The 17,549-nt window shown below is 34.2% G+C and overlaps 2 protein-coding genes across 4 annotated transcripts in view; one reads left to right on the top strand and one right to left on the bottom strand.

Annotated features, from left to right (window-relative positions):
• Positions 1–436: 436 nt before the first annotated feature.
• The window catches only part of LOC109595304 (putative tyramine receptor 2), a 110,061-nt gene continuing 92,948 nt past the window's right edge, over positions 437–17,549 (bottom strand). For all 3 annotated transcript variants that reach the window (XM_049965498.1, XM_020010635.2, XM_049965499.1), the window contains 3 exons: positions 3,244–3,450; positions 2,948–3,180; positions 437–2,895 (listed from right to left, as the gene is read on the bottom strand). In XM_049965498.1, coding sequence (XP_049821455.1) covers positions 1,920–2,895; positions 2,948–3,180; positions 3,244–3,387 — 1,353 coding nt within the window. In that variant the 5' untranslated portion in view covers positions 3,388–3,450 and the 3' untranslated portion in view covers positions 437–1,919. The remainder of the gene's footprint in view (positions 2,896–2,947; positions 3,181–3,243; positions 3,451–17,549) is intronic.
• Positions 11,437–13,544, top strand: LOC109595333 (UDP-glucosyltransferase 2-like). Its single transcript, XM_049965497.1, has 4 exons — positions 11,437–12,434; positions 12,612–12,834; positions 12,889–13,108; positions 13,166–13,544. Exons 1-4 carry the CDS (start codon positions 11,616–11,618, stop codon positions 13,461–13,463), a joined length of 1,560 nt encoding a protein of 519 aa, XP_049821454.1. The 5' UTR covers positions 11,437–11,615; the 3' UTR covers positions 13,464–13,544.

The following is a 17,549-nucleotide window of genomic DNA, read 5'->3' as shown; positions in this document are numbered from 1 at the left end:
TTGTAAAATATTCAAGGGTCAAAAGTAGAGCAACTTTAAAATAAAACAACCTAACGTTCATTTAGCCCTCTTTTATTTAATATCTAGTAGCATATCCATAATAACTTCTAAACACCTTTTCTTCATTGATTTTAGTAGCTTTTTAATATAATCTTTCGAGTGATTTTGAACTTCCTCGTAGAGTTCTTCCATATTTGACAGCCTTTTTGCAGGAATTTTCCGATCAATTTCTTCTCAAAGGTTTTCCATTGGATTGAGGTCTGGGTTTTGTGTTGGCCAAGCCATGACACATACTCTTTGAGAAGCGAACCATTCTTTAACTAACTTAGACGTATGTTTCGGATCGTTGTCGTATTTTCTAGTAATAAGTTAATAGTTGAGTATCTATTTTAAATAATTATGTTTAAAAGTGTCTAAATAAAACAATGAATTATTGAATAGAAATCCATTTTATTCTTTTCGAACATTTTTACATTAAAAAATATGACACTGTACATTTCCTGCTTGTTTCCTCGATGATAACATGAATTTTCCAACCTGCTAATTTGAATTGAAAACACCAACGTCAAAAACTGAATGTTTAGATAAAATGAGATGAAACAAAAACAAAACACAATTAGTCAACAACAAACTTCATCTACTTATATTACAATCATCAATAAATAATAATTTATTATCCTACGTATTATTTACCTAACTAGAGTCTAATCGATTCATTTAATTTATTTATAAGTATCACATAGTAAAAATTAACACTAGCCTAATTAAGATCTAACAATTCATTTATTTGGTATGTCGTTTAAAAGCGAATATGTTACATCCATAAAAAGTATCGTTTGCCACGTCCGAATCTCGAGGAACGTTTCGTCTAATCTAAAAACATCATAGCACCATAAAAAACATCCTTCGTTTGTTCCTGCAGAGCAAACCTCAAGCGTGACAAACGAACCAACAACAATTTTGATTCCACATATAATTTAATATAATTAAATTTTTTATTTAAAATTTACAACAACAACGCATCGAACGTTGCCCCGATGACGAAGGGCTCAGCCGCCTTCGGGGCAGATCGAGGACGAATGGAATGGTCTAACTACTTTTTCTCATCGAATTATTACACCTACGTTTTATCGCATATTTACAGACTTCTAGCGACTGGAACGAGCGGAAACAACGACGACAAATTATGGCTATTTACATGCGGGTTACCTCACACGATTATCCTTATTGTTATTATAAATTAAAATTTATTAATCGTGTTTTGGTGGTTTCTCGTGTTTCCGCACGGAGACGAAGAACTTATTTACAAGAGTGTTTTAAGAAGCGAACTTCAATTTTAATATCTACAGTCAGTCTTTAATAAAAAACACGGGAATACGATATATCTAGTTGACGACGGACTTTTGTAATTTTATACGTCTAGTTTTTTTAATAGTTTTTTAGACTCGAATAAAAATTTAAAAAATATTAGGGGAGATCTGTGCATGTATCATAAATTTTTTAGCGGTAACAAACCAAATATTATGAAATATAACCGTGCTATTTTAATACATATATTTATTTATTCTGGAAATGTACAAATGAAACCGAGAAAAATTAGTAATTAATTTTTAACGTCCGAGTGATATTTGAATGTAGGAGGAAAGTTTGAATGGGAATTAATGGAATTAAATGCGGGACGATATTTTTTATCTTTCGTTTTATATTTCTGCTGAATAAAAATGATACAAATCTTTAGAGTAGGTTTTCGCATTGAAGTCACTTCATTTCGAAACATGTTCTTTGAGTTTTTTTTTTTTACAAGAACGTTCATAAAGTGATTAATATCGATGCTGTTAATATCATGAAGCCAGGAAAATATTATTTAAACAACTAATAATAAATTTTTGGTTTGATATCACCGTAAAATAATTTGTAATTTATGGTTTCATTCCTAAGAGTTTTCTGAAAGCTCTCCTGAAATCCATGTTAAAAATAGTGTAAATAATCGGATTGAGCACAGAATTGATATAACCGAGCCACGTAATGAAGTTAACCACCCTCCTAGACGGACAGCAAACCGAACAGAAAGGCAGGATGACGTACATGAGGAAAAACGGCAGCCAACACACCACAAACACCCCCATGATGATGCCCAGGGTCCTGGCCGCCCGTCGCTCCTTCGACAGCGAGATGCGCTGCTTCTCCTCGATGAACTGATAGACGAAGCCGGGCTTCTTCGTCGCACCCCCCTCGTTCAGCACCACCTTCGGGCTCTCCCTCGAGTTGGCTATCGTTATCGTTGTCGGGGCGCTGATCGTGGCCGCCTTGGCGTCCGACGTGCACGGGTTCGAGTTCCGGCGCGAGATCGACGACGTCTCCGGATTGTCGGTCAGGGAGTCCTCGTGCGACAGAATCGGCTTCAGGTGCGTGTTGTTCTCGTTGCTCTCTCCGCACTTCCTCTTCTTCTTCTTCTGCTTCTTCTCTTTGGCCTTGCCGTTCAGTTCGGCGTGTTCGTTGTGGTTGGTCTCGCTGCTCACCGACTCCTGGTCTGGTTGTCGTTCCCTTGGTGTCATCGTCGATTGGTTCTTGGAGATGGCGTTGATTTTCGACGCCTGCGCCCGCTCTCTAAGTCGCCGTTTCGTCGCTATGAAAATCTCGACGTACACTATGGTCATGATGAACAGGGGTATGAAGAACGAGCCGAGGGAGGAGTAGATCACGTAGCCTTGTATTCGGGTGAGGGTGCACTCTTGCTTCATCTCGAATTCGGCCGGCTCGGGCCAATCGTTCCATCCGATCAGAGGTGGTGAGCTGATGAGGAGGGAGAGGATCCAGACGCCGGCGATTAGGAGTAACACTCGCTTAAGAGTACGCTTTTGGGCGTAGTTGATTGGATCCGTTATGGCCCAGAACCTGTAACAATATGACTGGATAACAATTTAAAGTAAAACATGGGATAAAGTACCTGTCGAGGGCGATGGCGCAAAGATTGAGTATCGAAGCGGTGCAACAGAGCACGTCGGACGTCAACCACATTTTGCAAATGTCTATTCCGAACGTCCATCGTCCCAAAACCGAGTAAACGACGTTCAAAGGTAGCACCAGAATCGCCACCGTCAAGTCGGCGACCGCCAGCGAGACAATGAAGAAATTCTGGACGATCCGCAACGGTTTGTAGGTGAAGACGCTCAAAACCACCTGGAAATAATATTTGCCTCTTTGCTACATCCGTCGGATATGTGGTTTACACAAGTTTCTTACCAGTACGTTGCCGATGATGGTCAGTAAAATGAGTAGGCTGAGGGTGCCGATGGTCAGTAGAGCTTCCCATTCCGGCACGTCCGTCTGGCCGAAGATGGTGGAGAAGTTACCGTACGGTTCGTCTACGCAGCTCGTGTTCTCCATTTTTTGATGGAAAACGATCCACGTGTTCTGTTTACCTGACCATCTCCTTGTGTCGTTCCATCACTGCAACAAACACTAAAATGATTAAGTTGAAAGGTTTGTCAGCCATTAAATATCGAAAAGCGTTTTATTAACGGAGTTCAAAACATGTTTCTTAAATTCAAAAATGATTGTAAAAATAAATGGCAGGTAATAGGTTGGAAAATAACATTTACAGAAAATAACATAATAACATGATGGCATTCAAATTCGAATTACCAATTATTGTGCATTTTCCAGACGGCAAAAGAAACGAATAAAATAATTATGTAATTGGAGCGTTGCGACGCCGTCGTCGGACTACAGTAATTGCAACTTTGCAGGCGCGCACGTGCTTTCAGTGTTGTTCAATCATCCACAAAATACGAATATGACAATTAGTGATTGCAACGGGGGCTGAATCCATAATTTGTTTCTAAGTTAACTTTATTTAAATGTATTTTGTCTGATGTTTAGCAGGGAAATTTGTGCATAATTTAGTTGCACAAACATGCATCAATACCTGTAGTAAAGCGAAACTTTGCATTTCATGGAATTTTAAACAACCCTCAACATCTCACAGAATATTAACTTTTAATAACTATCTCGCAACACGAATTTTACCTTCATCTATATTTGAAATTCAATTAATCATTCAAAACTAAAAAAGGACGCGTGCTGGTATTGTACGGGAAATTACTGAAGCCGCCATTGGAGATAATAAATAATATCGACTTCCGCAATTATTCTATTTCCATTTAGGTGAATTGTATTACCCAATTCCCAATAATAAATCACACCTCGGATGATTTAATAGAAGATGCATGTGGATTTCGGATCGTCGTTCTTACACCGTACAAATTGATTCATTGCAGCCACCCAAGGGTGTTTCGATTAATTGAAACTGCAATTTTTGCCGTTTGGACGTATGGAAACGGTAGCGGGAATATTGTACAATTATTGCAACTATGTCAACCCGGAATTTGAGACAATCTTTGAACCCTTCAGGTCAGAAATGCATCCCGGAAATGCCTATCCCTGAAATTATACGAAACAGGACTTTATCAATTCAAATTCCAAAACCCTTTCTGTAATGGTAACGTGAAAAAATTATGTACTGGGTGTTAAAAATGATGTAAAATATTAAAATAAGTGAAGGTAAGCAGGAAAGTCTTAAGGAGAAATTAGTACTATTGTGGTTTGGAGAAAAGTTTATAATATTGAATTGTAGACATGGATATATTTAGGACTTATTTAGTCAGGATTGAACCAAATATAACAGAAATGTGACAAATAAACAATATGAGGGTTTATACATTTTTCAGGAGTAAAAAAGTTGTTTAGATTTTCTTCATTATTGAACGTAAACGCCTTGTATAAATGTTAAAAAGAAATAATACCATATTAAAAAAAATGTATTGCAAATTGTGTTCTTTTCACCCTGAAAGTGCCTGAAAGTTAAGTGAGCGCATGTAAATCAGACGCTGAATCAGCTTCTTGTTTTTCAGTGCAGGTCAGCTCGTTCCCAAACGGATTTTTATCAAATTTAACTAATAGAATATATAAGCTTTCAGTCATTTTAAATCGTTTGATCTCCAAAAAGCATCGTTACAATTGAAAAAGTTCAGAGATCACAAAAGAAAATTAACATTCGTCGGAATTTAGACAGGGATGTAAATAATCGGGTCACTTTCCATCGTTTTATTGTTTCGCTTCCAGTTTTCGGAACGGCAATGGAAACTGTAGAATTAATTTTGTTAATTAGCAGGTTAATTTTATAAATGCGGTTTGGAGTGCGTTTACGTGTGCGACTCGTGAAATTTTATACGAATGTGGGTGGCTTTAGAATGGGTTTTCGGAAGTATTAAGTGTAATAACTGTACAACGTTATGGGTTTTGTTTACAAGATGTTTTTGAAGGGGAGATTTTTGTTAAATTAATTGGAAACAATTTCAACTCGAATTGCGTGGTATTCCCGTGTGAGTGTAACAAATTGCGTGGGGAGCAAATTATTATGTGTAAATTAAATCTCATAATTCACAATTTAAATTAATTTTTATTACGACAGATTTAAGGAAACTGAAATAATATTAGAAAAATGGTATACAATTTTTCGGAAAGTAATTTTATTTCTTTTGTATGTAAAAAAGTTTTTTGATGCCACACTAATTAATTCATATATCTAAAAATTCCCCATAATATAATGAAAAATATTTTTGCTATCATTTATTAGAGTTTCATTAATTAAATTCCTGACAGGTAGGTGGTCCTCTGCAAATTAAAAATGGTGTTGCTCAAATTTTATCACGATTTTGTTCACATTGTGTGTATATTAAATTATTAACATATGAGAAATTTTTATTCCTGCAGCGCTTAGGATTATCTACCATTTTGAATATAGTTAATGAATAACCCACAAAGACGTCCTTATATGAGTGTAATTTAGCTAATAGGATACAGGATGTTAATCAAGTGATAAACAATCTAGTGACATGAAAGCTCAACTTCTATGGCGGAGCTTAATTGTTCACTCTCTCACATCTCTCTCGGTACTATTACCATTCTTAAATCCATGTACCGTATGAAACATAGGTACTACTGGGAAACCTCTGACATATATTAACTGAAATATTTTCTTTTAATTTATTAAAATCCAAGAAAAGAGAATATTAAAAAGAATATTCTTTTAATCAGTACTTTGTAAGTACCCCCTTGCTCTACAAACAGCTTCCACCCTTCTTGGCATACTTAAAATTAGTGGAGGAATAAATTCTTGATACACAGCTCGCCATTCTTCTCTAAGAAGATTAGTAAGTTACTTCAAATTTTGAGGCTGGTGTCTTCGTGTTTAAATTTGTCTTTGAAGATGGTCCCAGACGTGTTCAATCGGATTGCAGTCTGGAGAACACTGTATCCGAGTAATGTCATCATTTTTCAACTCCTAATTTATGTTTCCTATGATGGAATCGAAGGTGGTTTTCTATAAAAATGAAATTTGATCCAAATTCTTGAGCAAATAGAATAGTAATTGGTTGAATAAATGAGTCGAGATATAGCCGAGCCTTCATAGTTAGCCGGTTTAATATAGGCAACTCCGTGCATGTCTCTAAAGAAATTCCATTCCACATGGTTCTGTTCACCTCCAAAAGCAACAGTTTGAGCTTTGCCCATGATAGCTCTCACCATGTCCAAATATGGCTATCGGAGTGTTACAATAAATATTAGACTTATCTGTGAACAAACAATTACACCATTCAGCTGCAATCCATTGGTGGTGATTGTTTAACCTGTTTGACAGAAGATATTAAAAACGTCTTCTGACTCTTAGACCAGCTCCATGTATCCTTTTTCTAATGATAGAGAGACTTAAAGTGATTCCAACATTCTCATAAAGCCTGGATGTAGAAAATGTGATATTTCATTAAGTAGTAGTACCTTCTGGTCAAGCCTGTTGTCGACCACCACCATGTAGTTTCTTGACATTACCAGTTTGACCATTACAATTCCCAAATTACAATTATAACAACAAAGTGTTCAGAAGTAAGTTTTTTTGTGGTATTTTACGGTTCTAAACAACAGATAAATTTAGAATGAGCCGATTAAAATGTGTTCAAACCACAGAATGTTTTTTGAAAGTTTTACAAGAAATATAAAGTTGTTTATTTTTATGTCTATTAAATATATAATAAAAAAGTAAGACTGAACGTCTAGGGTTAATTAAGACATATTGAAAATATTTTTAAACCTATTTAATCGAAGAAAAGCATCAATTAAAAGTTTGTTTGTAAAAAAAAAATAAAATAAATAAAGATTTATTTTAAAATAAAATATTCCACATTTTATTATTTTATTATTATTATTTTACAATTTAATTTAATGGTGTATGGTCAAAAGTTTTTGTGAAATTCTTGTAAGTAAAATTAATGAGTAGTCGATTAAAGAATTTTTAGGTAAAAAAATAAAAATTAATTATTTTGATTTAACAGTTTTGAAAACATTTTAATGACAAAATTAAACAGAGAAACCTGGTTTGGATATACAGGATAATAAGGTTTTATTCCGAGACTCATTATGTAACTAATTTAAGTCGTAAAATCGTCATGCGCATTCCCATTTAATAAACACACATCTCCTATTGGGTGAACTACCCCCTTATGGTGACTTATCGCCGCCGCAACAAAACACCCGGAATCATTACCGTTGTAACTATTAATCTCGCCGTGTTGCCGTAGTCGTTCGTTATTTAATGAGGAATTTTCGTGGGGCAAAAACCGGGAAACGCGTTCTTATCTGGACCAAATCTAGTGGAAGAAATGCCGCGTTGGCAACAGTGTTCCTTTCGTTAATATATGACATCACAAACTATCTCCGACTTAACGTTCGGCAATTTGTTGAGTTCGTCGAAGGGGGATTGTTAAAAATAATCGTGCACTACGAAAACTATTATTCCCGTTGATGTGTTGATTTTATGTGCAGCGCAAGTTATTAATCGTGGCGAAATGGATGCAAATTTAGTGAGCAACCTATTAAAATTTATTGGGAACGTTCCGTGTGTTTGTTGTTTTACATTTAAATGAGTGGTTGTTACACGACGGGAATTTCTAATTGATTCATCAAGTTTTAATACGTTTGTATAATTGGAATCGTTCGTTCGAGAGATTTACTATTGGAATTTGTTTTATGAAACGGTATCCTTTTATCAATTAAAAAATGTTGGATTTATATTCAAGTGAACTGAGAAAGATATTTCTAATTTTGGTCGACCAACTTTAAAATCAACTGGTACATTATTGTATTAATATTTTCAACACATCGATGAATAAGTTAAACAGTGTTGATTGGATACTGCTAGTTGATTTATCATGTAGGAATTCATAATGTTCGGCAGACTATAATCGTATGATATGCGACATCCTCGACATGATTGGTGAATAATTGGTATCCCGCCGTGTAATTAATACATTACGGATTTACTCGTACCAGAAGTAAACGTGCAATTATCCAACTAACGAACTACTCCCTTTCCTTTTTTTGTCACTTCAATCTATAGTTACAAATAATATTACTAGTTTTCTATAAAATTATATTACACATGTAATAATTTAATACAAGTACTAATTACTATAAATGACAAGCTAGTGACAAGTTTTTGGACAGGCATGATTGAATGCCTCATACATTGAGATGCAAACGATGTGTTGATGTTTTAGTAACGAAACATAACAACGATGTATCGATAAAACAATGCTTTATTTCGTTTTATTCCATCAGCTAACTTTCTAACTGTTGAACAACTATTGTTTCGAAGGCTGTGACTCAAAAATTATTTGAGTATTCATTTGAAATTATAATTGAAGTATAGACTATTAAAATATGCTATTTAAAGTTTTATTACTAGAAATAATTTGTAATTAGTATTTCAATAATTATCCACTAAAATATTGTAAAATTCCCATCATCATCTGAACACCTTTTTTCATGGAAAGCAACAGATGGTCAATAATATTTGGATTCATATTTGGTCAGACCCCCTGCAAATCTTACTGGTTACTACACTCTTTCTATTTTATTTTGTTGTTCATTATCTCCCACAAGTTTTCAATGGAGTTTAGATGACATGAAAAGTTACTGCTCCAAATGTTATGTGTGTGCTTTGGGTCATTAGGTTGTTGAAATAAATTTTTAGTGGCATATTTTTATCTGAATATGTTACCACGTTGTTCCTCAATATTTCTTTATACATAAAACGATACATGATACCCTCTATTCAAAGGAGAGGACTCATTCCAAATCCCGAAATGCAGCCCCATATGGTAAACTTTGGGTTACACCTTTCATGAATAGGTCATCATACATATAGGGTAAAATCTTATGAGTTCGCGTCACCGATATGCTCATGACTGACGCACGCGCAGTGTGCTGTGCTCCTTAGATACTTTTTCGAAGGATGAAATCTCGTGCGTTCACGTCACCGACATGCTTATACCAGTATTTCTGTAGCTATACAGCTGACGTATAGGGCAGTGTATATCTTATAAGTGAAATTGAATGTATTCAGGAAAAAGTTCAATATTTATATACAGTGCATTGTTGAAATAGTGTTTTTGTTTGATTATTATTTGAATGGCCATGTCCAATAATCGAAAACTCAGTACTACAAAATATAAAACGACAATCGCCGCAATGCCGTTTTTAAGTGATACTTAGCTAAATTTGAATCAAACATTTTCATTTCTTACTTTAGTTGTCATAAGCCTGTATCTTTTTTAGAACTAAATGAAATAATTGAAAGTACAAAAAGTCTGAGTATTGTTGAAATTAATAATGATAATGATGCAAACAATTAAAATAATGTACATTGAAATTTAAGTAAATACAAATACTATTCATAAATAATATGATTGTATATTAATTGTTATTTCAATTGAATCGTATTTATGTTTTGTCATGATCTTGTACAGCCCGTAATATATTTGAATAATAAAAAAACCACATAAACATGCATATAAGTTACTCGGAGTGATATAGATAAGAGATATAAAAACCAGATTGATGTTGGCAATTTTAATTGAAACTTTATGAAATTTCAAATTTTAATACTAAAAGTTCTAAGTTTTTACTTCTATAATTTTTTTTATTTTAATTAATTTTATTTATTTCTCAATGAATATGATAATATTAGTTTTATTACTGGTTTGGTAATGGTTATGCAGAAGATTCTGTTTTTTATTCTCAAAAAATATTCAAAGTTTGTAATGTTATTTAATTAAATAATTAATTAGAAATTTGAGAAAAATGAAATGGAAAGTTTATTAATATTTTTAACATGCTGTTTTGTCCTAAATTACCGATAATCAATATATTGTTAGACCACTGTTTATTTTAACGATGTTTACATCCCTATACATTTTAGGGAAGTATCGTTTAGTATTCACTATTGTAGATGTTATCTAGTTAACTATCTTTAAAAAAACATTGTTATATTCATTATTAATTTTATATAAACCAAAATGAGAAAAAATGAATTTTCTTGTTTCATTTCCATCGAGGGCAACACCAAAGAGATGTTCCTTATATCCGGGTACTTTTATTAAGGCAGTGCCCGTTCGATATTGATAGTGAACGACCAGCTGCAACACAGATATTGCATATCGTATTTGAATGTTTACGGGCGCATTCTTTGTTCATGATTTCCCTAAACAATCTCGGATCTTGTCTTTTATCTGGCTCCTTTTGTATTTTAGTTTGTCAATAATAATAATCCCGTTGATAAAAACGAACTATCGCATGTAAATTCAAATATTACATGTTTCAGCAGTGCGTTTGTGTTAATTATTATAATTTATATGAACGTTATGTTTGTTGGGCTAATGTGAATACGGTTCTAGATAAGATATTAACGAAGCAGTTATATATATTTGATAAAACAAATAAACATTGTTTAAATAATTCCATAAGTGTGATAAAAATAAAAGAAAAAAAGAAAAACATTAAATCCAGAATATTGTTTGGTAAATATACGAAAATGAATTCATAAAAAAAATTGAAGACAATTCAATACACGTTATTAGATTAGATAGTTTCAAATGGTTAAATTTTGCTGGTTAAAATGTCATAAAAATTTTTGAAAATTAATTTTACATTATTAATAATTTAGTATTGTTTAACGATATAAAAAACCGTAAAATGAAAAAGTAGAAAAAAAAATGATGAACAATTTTAATAATAACCTTTTTTTAATAAGGTAAAACAATTTTGTTAATGTCAAGAAATATAAAAAAACCTGAATTGCTGTTTGAAAATTATTGTTAAATGGTGATAAAAATTAATTTGATATTTAAATCTATAAAAAACTTTAAAAATCGTTAATATTATTAAAATAGCAATATTTATAATAATAATGTTAATAGTTAACCTTGTAAGTTCTAGAAAAATCATTTTGGGTGAAAATTGACAAAATGAAATGTTGCAACGTTGCGCCACATTGACAGATTATTCGTTTCATCACTAAACTTACTATAATAGATAGATAATTACACACGTTACTAAGATTGGTGTCCTTGATCTGAACCACGTGATGCGTACACGGAACGGTCGGTTGCCGGGTCTGAAAATTTCTGAACGCATCGCTCAGTAGTCGTTCCGTTGTTCTATTAATAAGTGCAATGACATCTCGTTTCCGCGTTTGAATATTTGAAATAATAGCAACTATGTTGAAGTTTATAGTTTTGTTAGCTGTGTGTTTATCTTGTGTGCAATGTGCGAAGATCTTAGCCGTCTTCCAGATGCCGTCGTACAGCCACCAGGTCGTGTTTCAACCGATCTGGAAGGAGCTGTCGCTGCGCGGCCACCAGGTCACGGTGGTCACCCCTTTACCTCTGAAGGATCCCACCCTTAAAAACCTGACTGAAATAGACGTGAGCTACTTGAAAGTTCTGGGCCAAAAGTATAACTTCTTAAGAACCGTGTCGATCGACGCTTGGCCCCACGAAAAGACAAAAATCATGTACCAGGCCAATTACGAGTTCGCCGAACAAGTATTCGAAAACGAACAGTTCAAAAAAATCTACCAGGATCCAAACGCCAAATTCGACTTGATAATAATCCAAGCCTACATCGGACCCATCTTCCACGCGCTGGGCGAAAGATTCAACGCCCCGGTCGTGGGGGTGAACTCGATGAACGCGTACATAGGCCAGCACTTCGCCATCGGCAACCCCCATCATCCCGCCCTCTACACCGACATGTACACGGAGTACCAAGGTGAACTCACGTTCCTCGAACGCTGGTACAACACCTTCTTCTATATCTGGGCCAGGTATTTCATTCATTTCGAAGGGATGCCGAAAAGTGACGCCATCGCCAGAAAGTACCTGGGCAATGATATCCCTTACTTGGGGGAGTCCGTGCAGAAATTGAGCTTTTTATTCACGACAACAAATCCCATTTTGTACGCGCCCAGGCCTCAGGTTCCCACGCACGTTGAAATCGGACGGTTGCATCTCAAACCCCCGCAACCTTTACCTAAGGTAATTTATTAGTGTGAGAAGTAGTTTTAGTTTGACTGTAATATGTAAGTGTTGATAAGGAATGTGTAAACATTGACACATAATTTACATAATCGAACGATAAATATATTTTTAAAATCAACACTTAATGTTAAGTCATTCAACTTTTATCATTTTATTGACGATGGATATTTTTAGGATGTGAAAGAATATTTGGATGGCGCCAAAGAAGGAGTAGTTTACGTAAGTTTGGGATCGAACGTGCTCAGTTCAATCGTTCCAGACAAATTCAGGAATACTTTAATATCAGCACTGGGAAAATTACCATATAAAGTCTTATGGAAATACGAAGAAGACAATCTGAAAGACCTCCCTAAAAACGTCGTCACTAAAAAATGGTTGCAACAACAAGATGTTTTAGGTTAGGGCTATTAGATATATTTTTTTATGTTTACAATAATTGAATTCGTTGCAGCCCATCCGAATGTGAAGGCTTTCGTTATGCAGTGCGGTTTGCAATCTTTGGAAGAAACCTTTTCGAAGAACGTTCCAATGATTTGCATTCCTTTTATTTCTGATCAGCTGATGCATATCAAAAGGCTCGTAAAATATGAAGCCAGCATCGGAATCGACCACAAGAATACCACCGATGAGGAAATCAAGAATGCAGTCTTGGAAATTATCAACAACAAAAAGTACAGTAAAATAGTTTAATTTCTATTATCATGAATAACCGTATTTATTTTTTATAGGTACAAAGAGAACGTGAAGAAAATTAACGACCTTTGGAACGACGAACCAATCAAACCACTAGACAAAGTGATGTTCTGGATGGAATATGTGATACGACACAACGGAACTGCTCATTTGAGGAGTCCTTATGCGGACGTACCGTGGTACCAATTTTTGTTAGTTGACGTTATCGCTGCCACTTTGTTTGTGGTACTTACGCCAATTGTGATATTGTATAAAATTGTTAGTTCATTGGTTTTGAAGAAGAAGACTGTTAGTTTTAAGACTCACAGTAAGAGTCACAAGAAGAAGCAATAAAAAAGGCTGACACTTTGTTATTTGTTATATCACAATGACTGTATAAAATATATTGTTTTATGTTAAATATTTTATAACTTTTAGATGTCCAAGATGTAACTTTATATGAAAATCAACTAATTTTGAATTTATTATTTTCAAAATTATTATACATTTTTAGTTAAATTTTAATTTTTATATGATTAGTACTCTCAGTTTCAAAAACTTTACACGCCTGTGCATGTCTCTTATTAGATTATCAATAAATTCTTGTGGGATATTATTCAATTCTTCAACTGCAGCCTGTAGTAGGAGGATTTAAACGTTGTCAGTCTAATCTGAATAAGTAATTACATACATGCTCAATTGGTTTTATATCCGGTGAAAGTGGTGAAAGCTCCACTCTTTCAGTTTCACCTTCTCTAAGAATATCCCGGATCGTTTGAGTTCGATGTGGGGAAACATTGTCGTCCATAAAGACGAAATTGAGACTCACCTCCTTTCGTATTGGTGATATAATAGGTAACATTCCACTCCAAAACGTGATAGTTTCGTCCGCATATGGAACCTCGTTGCTGTGCACCTTATTCTCTCCAATTCCAATTCAAAGGAATCTCGTATCATCTTTTCGTCCGAAAAAAGATCAAAGAGTACTTAGGTAAGAGTACTTAGGTACTCTTAAAAATCTGCTGGATCGTAATCGACCAGCAACAATACGAGTTCTGATGATTACAATATATTCATAATGAGTTGGTGGTACGTAGTCTGAAAATGCTGCTAACAGCAGCTGGTCCAATTGGACCATGTGCCTGATTTGTCTGGGACGTGTCACCCTTGGACGTTTCTACGGAACCCGTTTCATTACCTCGTTGATTGATCCTTGTAACCGTATTATGATATATGTATGTTCAATCTTTGAGCATCTTACCTATGTGACAAACCTTCCTCGCGAAGAAAGACTATTTGCAAACGAATGTCACCAGTTAATGGATATCCTAGCATTTTTACGATTTTTGTACTCCATTAAATGTTTAGCGATATACAAATGAATGCTTCTTTTTGATTAAAATTGCCATAAGAATAAAATTGTTTACTTCTTTTGCTGCACTAAAAGAATTAAATTTAAAGAAGTAAATTTGTCATTTACTAAGTGGTGCAAGACTTTTGAAACTGAGTTTAGTTTCTCCTTGGAATAAGTTGAGTTAAAGATTAAATGCAAAAAGTTTTCATATAAATGTTTTTGTTTGGGTAATTTTATATTTTTAACGAGATGCTAAAGTCGGGGAAAAGCGGCATTAATATTGAATTAACGAATCCATTAGGAAAACGTTGTAGACGAGTGCATCTTTCCCGGTTCGGTTCGTTGTTCCGGAAGAGTAATAAAATCTGTAAGAGTCTCGTTTTATTCGGCGACATCTTTCGCCAACTTTTGATTAACAGTAGACGTTCATGGTCCTTTTTCAATTATGCCGTCGTGCCGGAAGCGGAAAAACATACGGACGTCATGTCATTCAAAAACGGAGAGTAAAGGAAAGTTTTCGCGAAATTTTATTAAAAACGGAGGGGCTGAGCGCACAAGTTGTCCATTAAAACGGGACATTTTAATTATAAGACAAATGCAATTATGGCGTTTTTATTCGCTAGACTCACATCCGAACCGACAAATGCAAATTATTTTAACAACAAAGCTACATTTGCATAACCTTATCGCAGAGAGCTTAGTAATGTGACTCGTTTAAAACAGCTCTACAACCAAATTAGCTTTAATCAAACTTTTAAATTGTCTACCGGATAAATTCAAATTGTCCGTTTTGTTTATTTGCCCTATCTATTAAAAAACTTTTCGGCTCGAATATGAATTTTCGGCTCAAATTACTTTAAACTTGTTCCCGGAATAATTGCCGTCCATCTGTCGCTCCCTCCCTTCACACTTTCATAATTATTGTACGGACAATTGTTTTTAAATTGTCCCCTTTACATTAATTTTTCACTTCGGAAACACACGTTCGCGTCGTTCGGTTCATTAGATAAGCGAGAAAGTTCCGCAAATGTAACGGCGACTCATTTTCCCACCGGCATACGATTTTATTTCTTCGCGCGCACGTCCGTAACAGCCAACATGGAAATCCTTGTTGAATCAAAGTGCCAAGTTTGCGGGTGCATTGTGCGGAAAACTACCCCCGAATTCGCAAACGGGGAAAATTTACAGTCGCCCATTAAATAGGTCGGTATCAAGTTTGCCATCTTGTTTTGGTCTTTTTTTTCCCGGCACAATACGTTCGCGAGCCAATTTCCACTAAGTAAGTTGAAAACTGTTCGAAGAGTCGACTTCTATTTCCTTCTGGCAACTCGATTTACATTAAACTGCGTTTTGTAAGTTATTTGGCGTATTATTGGGGCAAACAGAGAGTCGACTCTGTGCGTACTTTTTAAATGTAAACATCTAAAAATTTTGAATAAAACAAATAAATTTGTAGTGAATTTTACAACTGAAAAATTGGGTTTTTGTTGATTTTATACAAGATGAATATTTAAGGTCCGACCGGGCGATTCTGGTTGTAATTTTGTATTTAATGGAACTAAATGTATTGAACATGCTCTACTACTTAAATTGGATTCCAATATACGTAATGTCTAGTGTTTTTTTCTGTTATTGTTGTGTCCACTGTGCAGCTGGCCAATTTAATTTTATTCTTTAATGAACTACTTGCATTTTTTATTTTGCGTTAAAGTAAAATGCAAGCTTTCAAATATTTCAATTCAGTCGATTACTTACAAGAAGTTTTTTATTACAATTATTTAATAATGAACGTAGTCAAACTGTACCAGGTACTGTAAGAAAAAGTATTATTTAGTTTTAGAGAAGTCGTTTCGTGTATTAATAAACAATTTAAAGAAACAGGGCAAGTTATGGCTACCAAAAATATTCAACGAATTCGAAAAACTTGAAATAATCAATAAACTGGTAATTCAAATGTCAAAAAATAATCCATTCTTATTGGTAACTCAAATTAGCCAAACCTGAAACAAATGGGACCGATGAAATTTAGTTTAAGTTGTGTGTGTGTGGATGAGAGGTTTGTTTATCCAGATACTTAACATATAAAGAAAATCTTGCTTTCAACTAAGAATGTGGATTGGTTAGATGATCAATTAACCTTCAGTGTTAATACTGAGCGTTACATTTTGAATATTCTAGAGGAACATGTCGTGCCATATGCCCCTTTTATAGGTGGATAATGCACGACCCATGTTGTTCGAAATTATCTTACAGACATTGGGATTAATGCTATCGCCTGGCCAGGTCGCAGTTCAGACCTTAACCTAATAGAACATATTTGTGACATTATTGGGAAACGTTTAAGGGACCACCCTAATCGTCCGGAGCGTCTTGTATTCGAAATTTGGGAGAATTTGGACCAAAAGGAAATTCTAACCCAGATTTTGAACAGAATTTATGAGACACTCATTTATAGTAGAGGTGAAAATACCACAAGTTAAAATTTGTATTTTTTAAAAACATCAAATTTTGTTAATTTTTGATTTTTTAGGAAAAACAATATTTCTAAAGATACTTTGTAACAATTAGTATATGTATAAGTTTATTTTTCACGTTTTCAATTATTATTGGTGGGATGCTTTAATTTCTTGGAACAGTGTATTCGAAAATTGGTCGTCGAAGCTCGAAGCCTCGAAGAGTGCTAAAATTATAAAAAAAGGATAAAAAAGTACTGATGTTAAATTAAACATTACCCATTTAGTCAATAAAAAGTCCTTTCAGAATTAAAGTTTCAATATTTATATCCAGCTCAATTCAGACAAATAAATATTTTATGGATTATTTCAGAGTAGAATATAAAACAACCTCAGTAAACTATTATTATTTTGGAAGTTCACATTAAGTAAAATAGTTATAGGCATAATGTTTATATAATATAATATAACATATAATATAGAATAATGACAACTGCTGCATTTTAGGATTGTACCAAACAGTTTATAATATTTTATCAATGTTAAATAAAAAATCCCCTTGCGTTAGACATCAAACGGCAGGTAGAAAATATTTTATATTTCCGTGTTACGATTCGTAAAGTAAAAGATGCT

Source organism: Aethina tumida, chromosome 3 (assembly GCF_024364675.1).
Source record: "Aethina tumida isolate Nest 87 chromosome 3, icAetTumi1.1, whole genome shotgun sequence".
NCBI lineage: Eukaryota > Metazoa > Arthropoda > Insecta > Coleoptera > Nitidulidae > Aethina > Aethina tumida.
This window is presented reverse-complemented; position numbering and strand designations above follow the sequence as displayed.

Bases quoted from the DNA above. Each gene is read 5' to 3' on its own strand.
- LOC109595333 (XM_049965497.1), top strand. From the start codon at position 11,616: ATGTTGAAGTTTATAGTTTTGTTAGCTGTGTGTTTATCTTGTGTGCAA. The intron at 12,435-12,611 runs GTAATTTATTAG...GGATATTTTTAG, and splicing joins CCCCGCAACCTTTACCTAAG to GATGTGAAAGAATATTTGGA. The intron at 13,109-13,165 runs GTACAGTAAAAT...TATTTTTTATAG, and splicing joins GAAATTATCAACAACAAAAA to GTACAAAGAGAACGTGAAGA.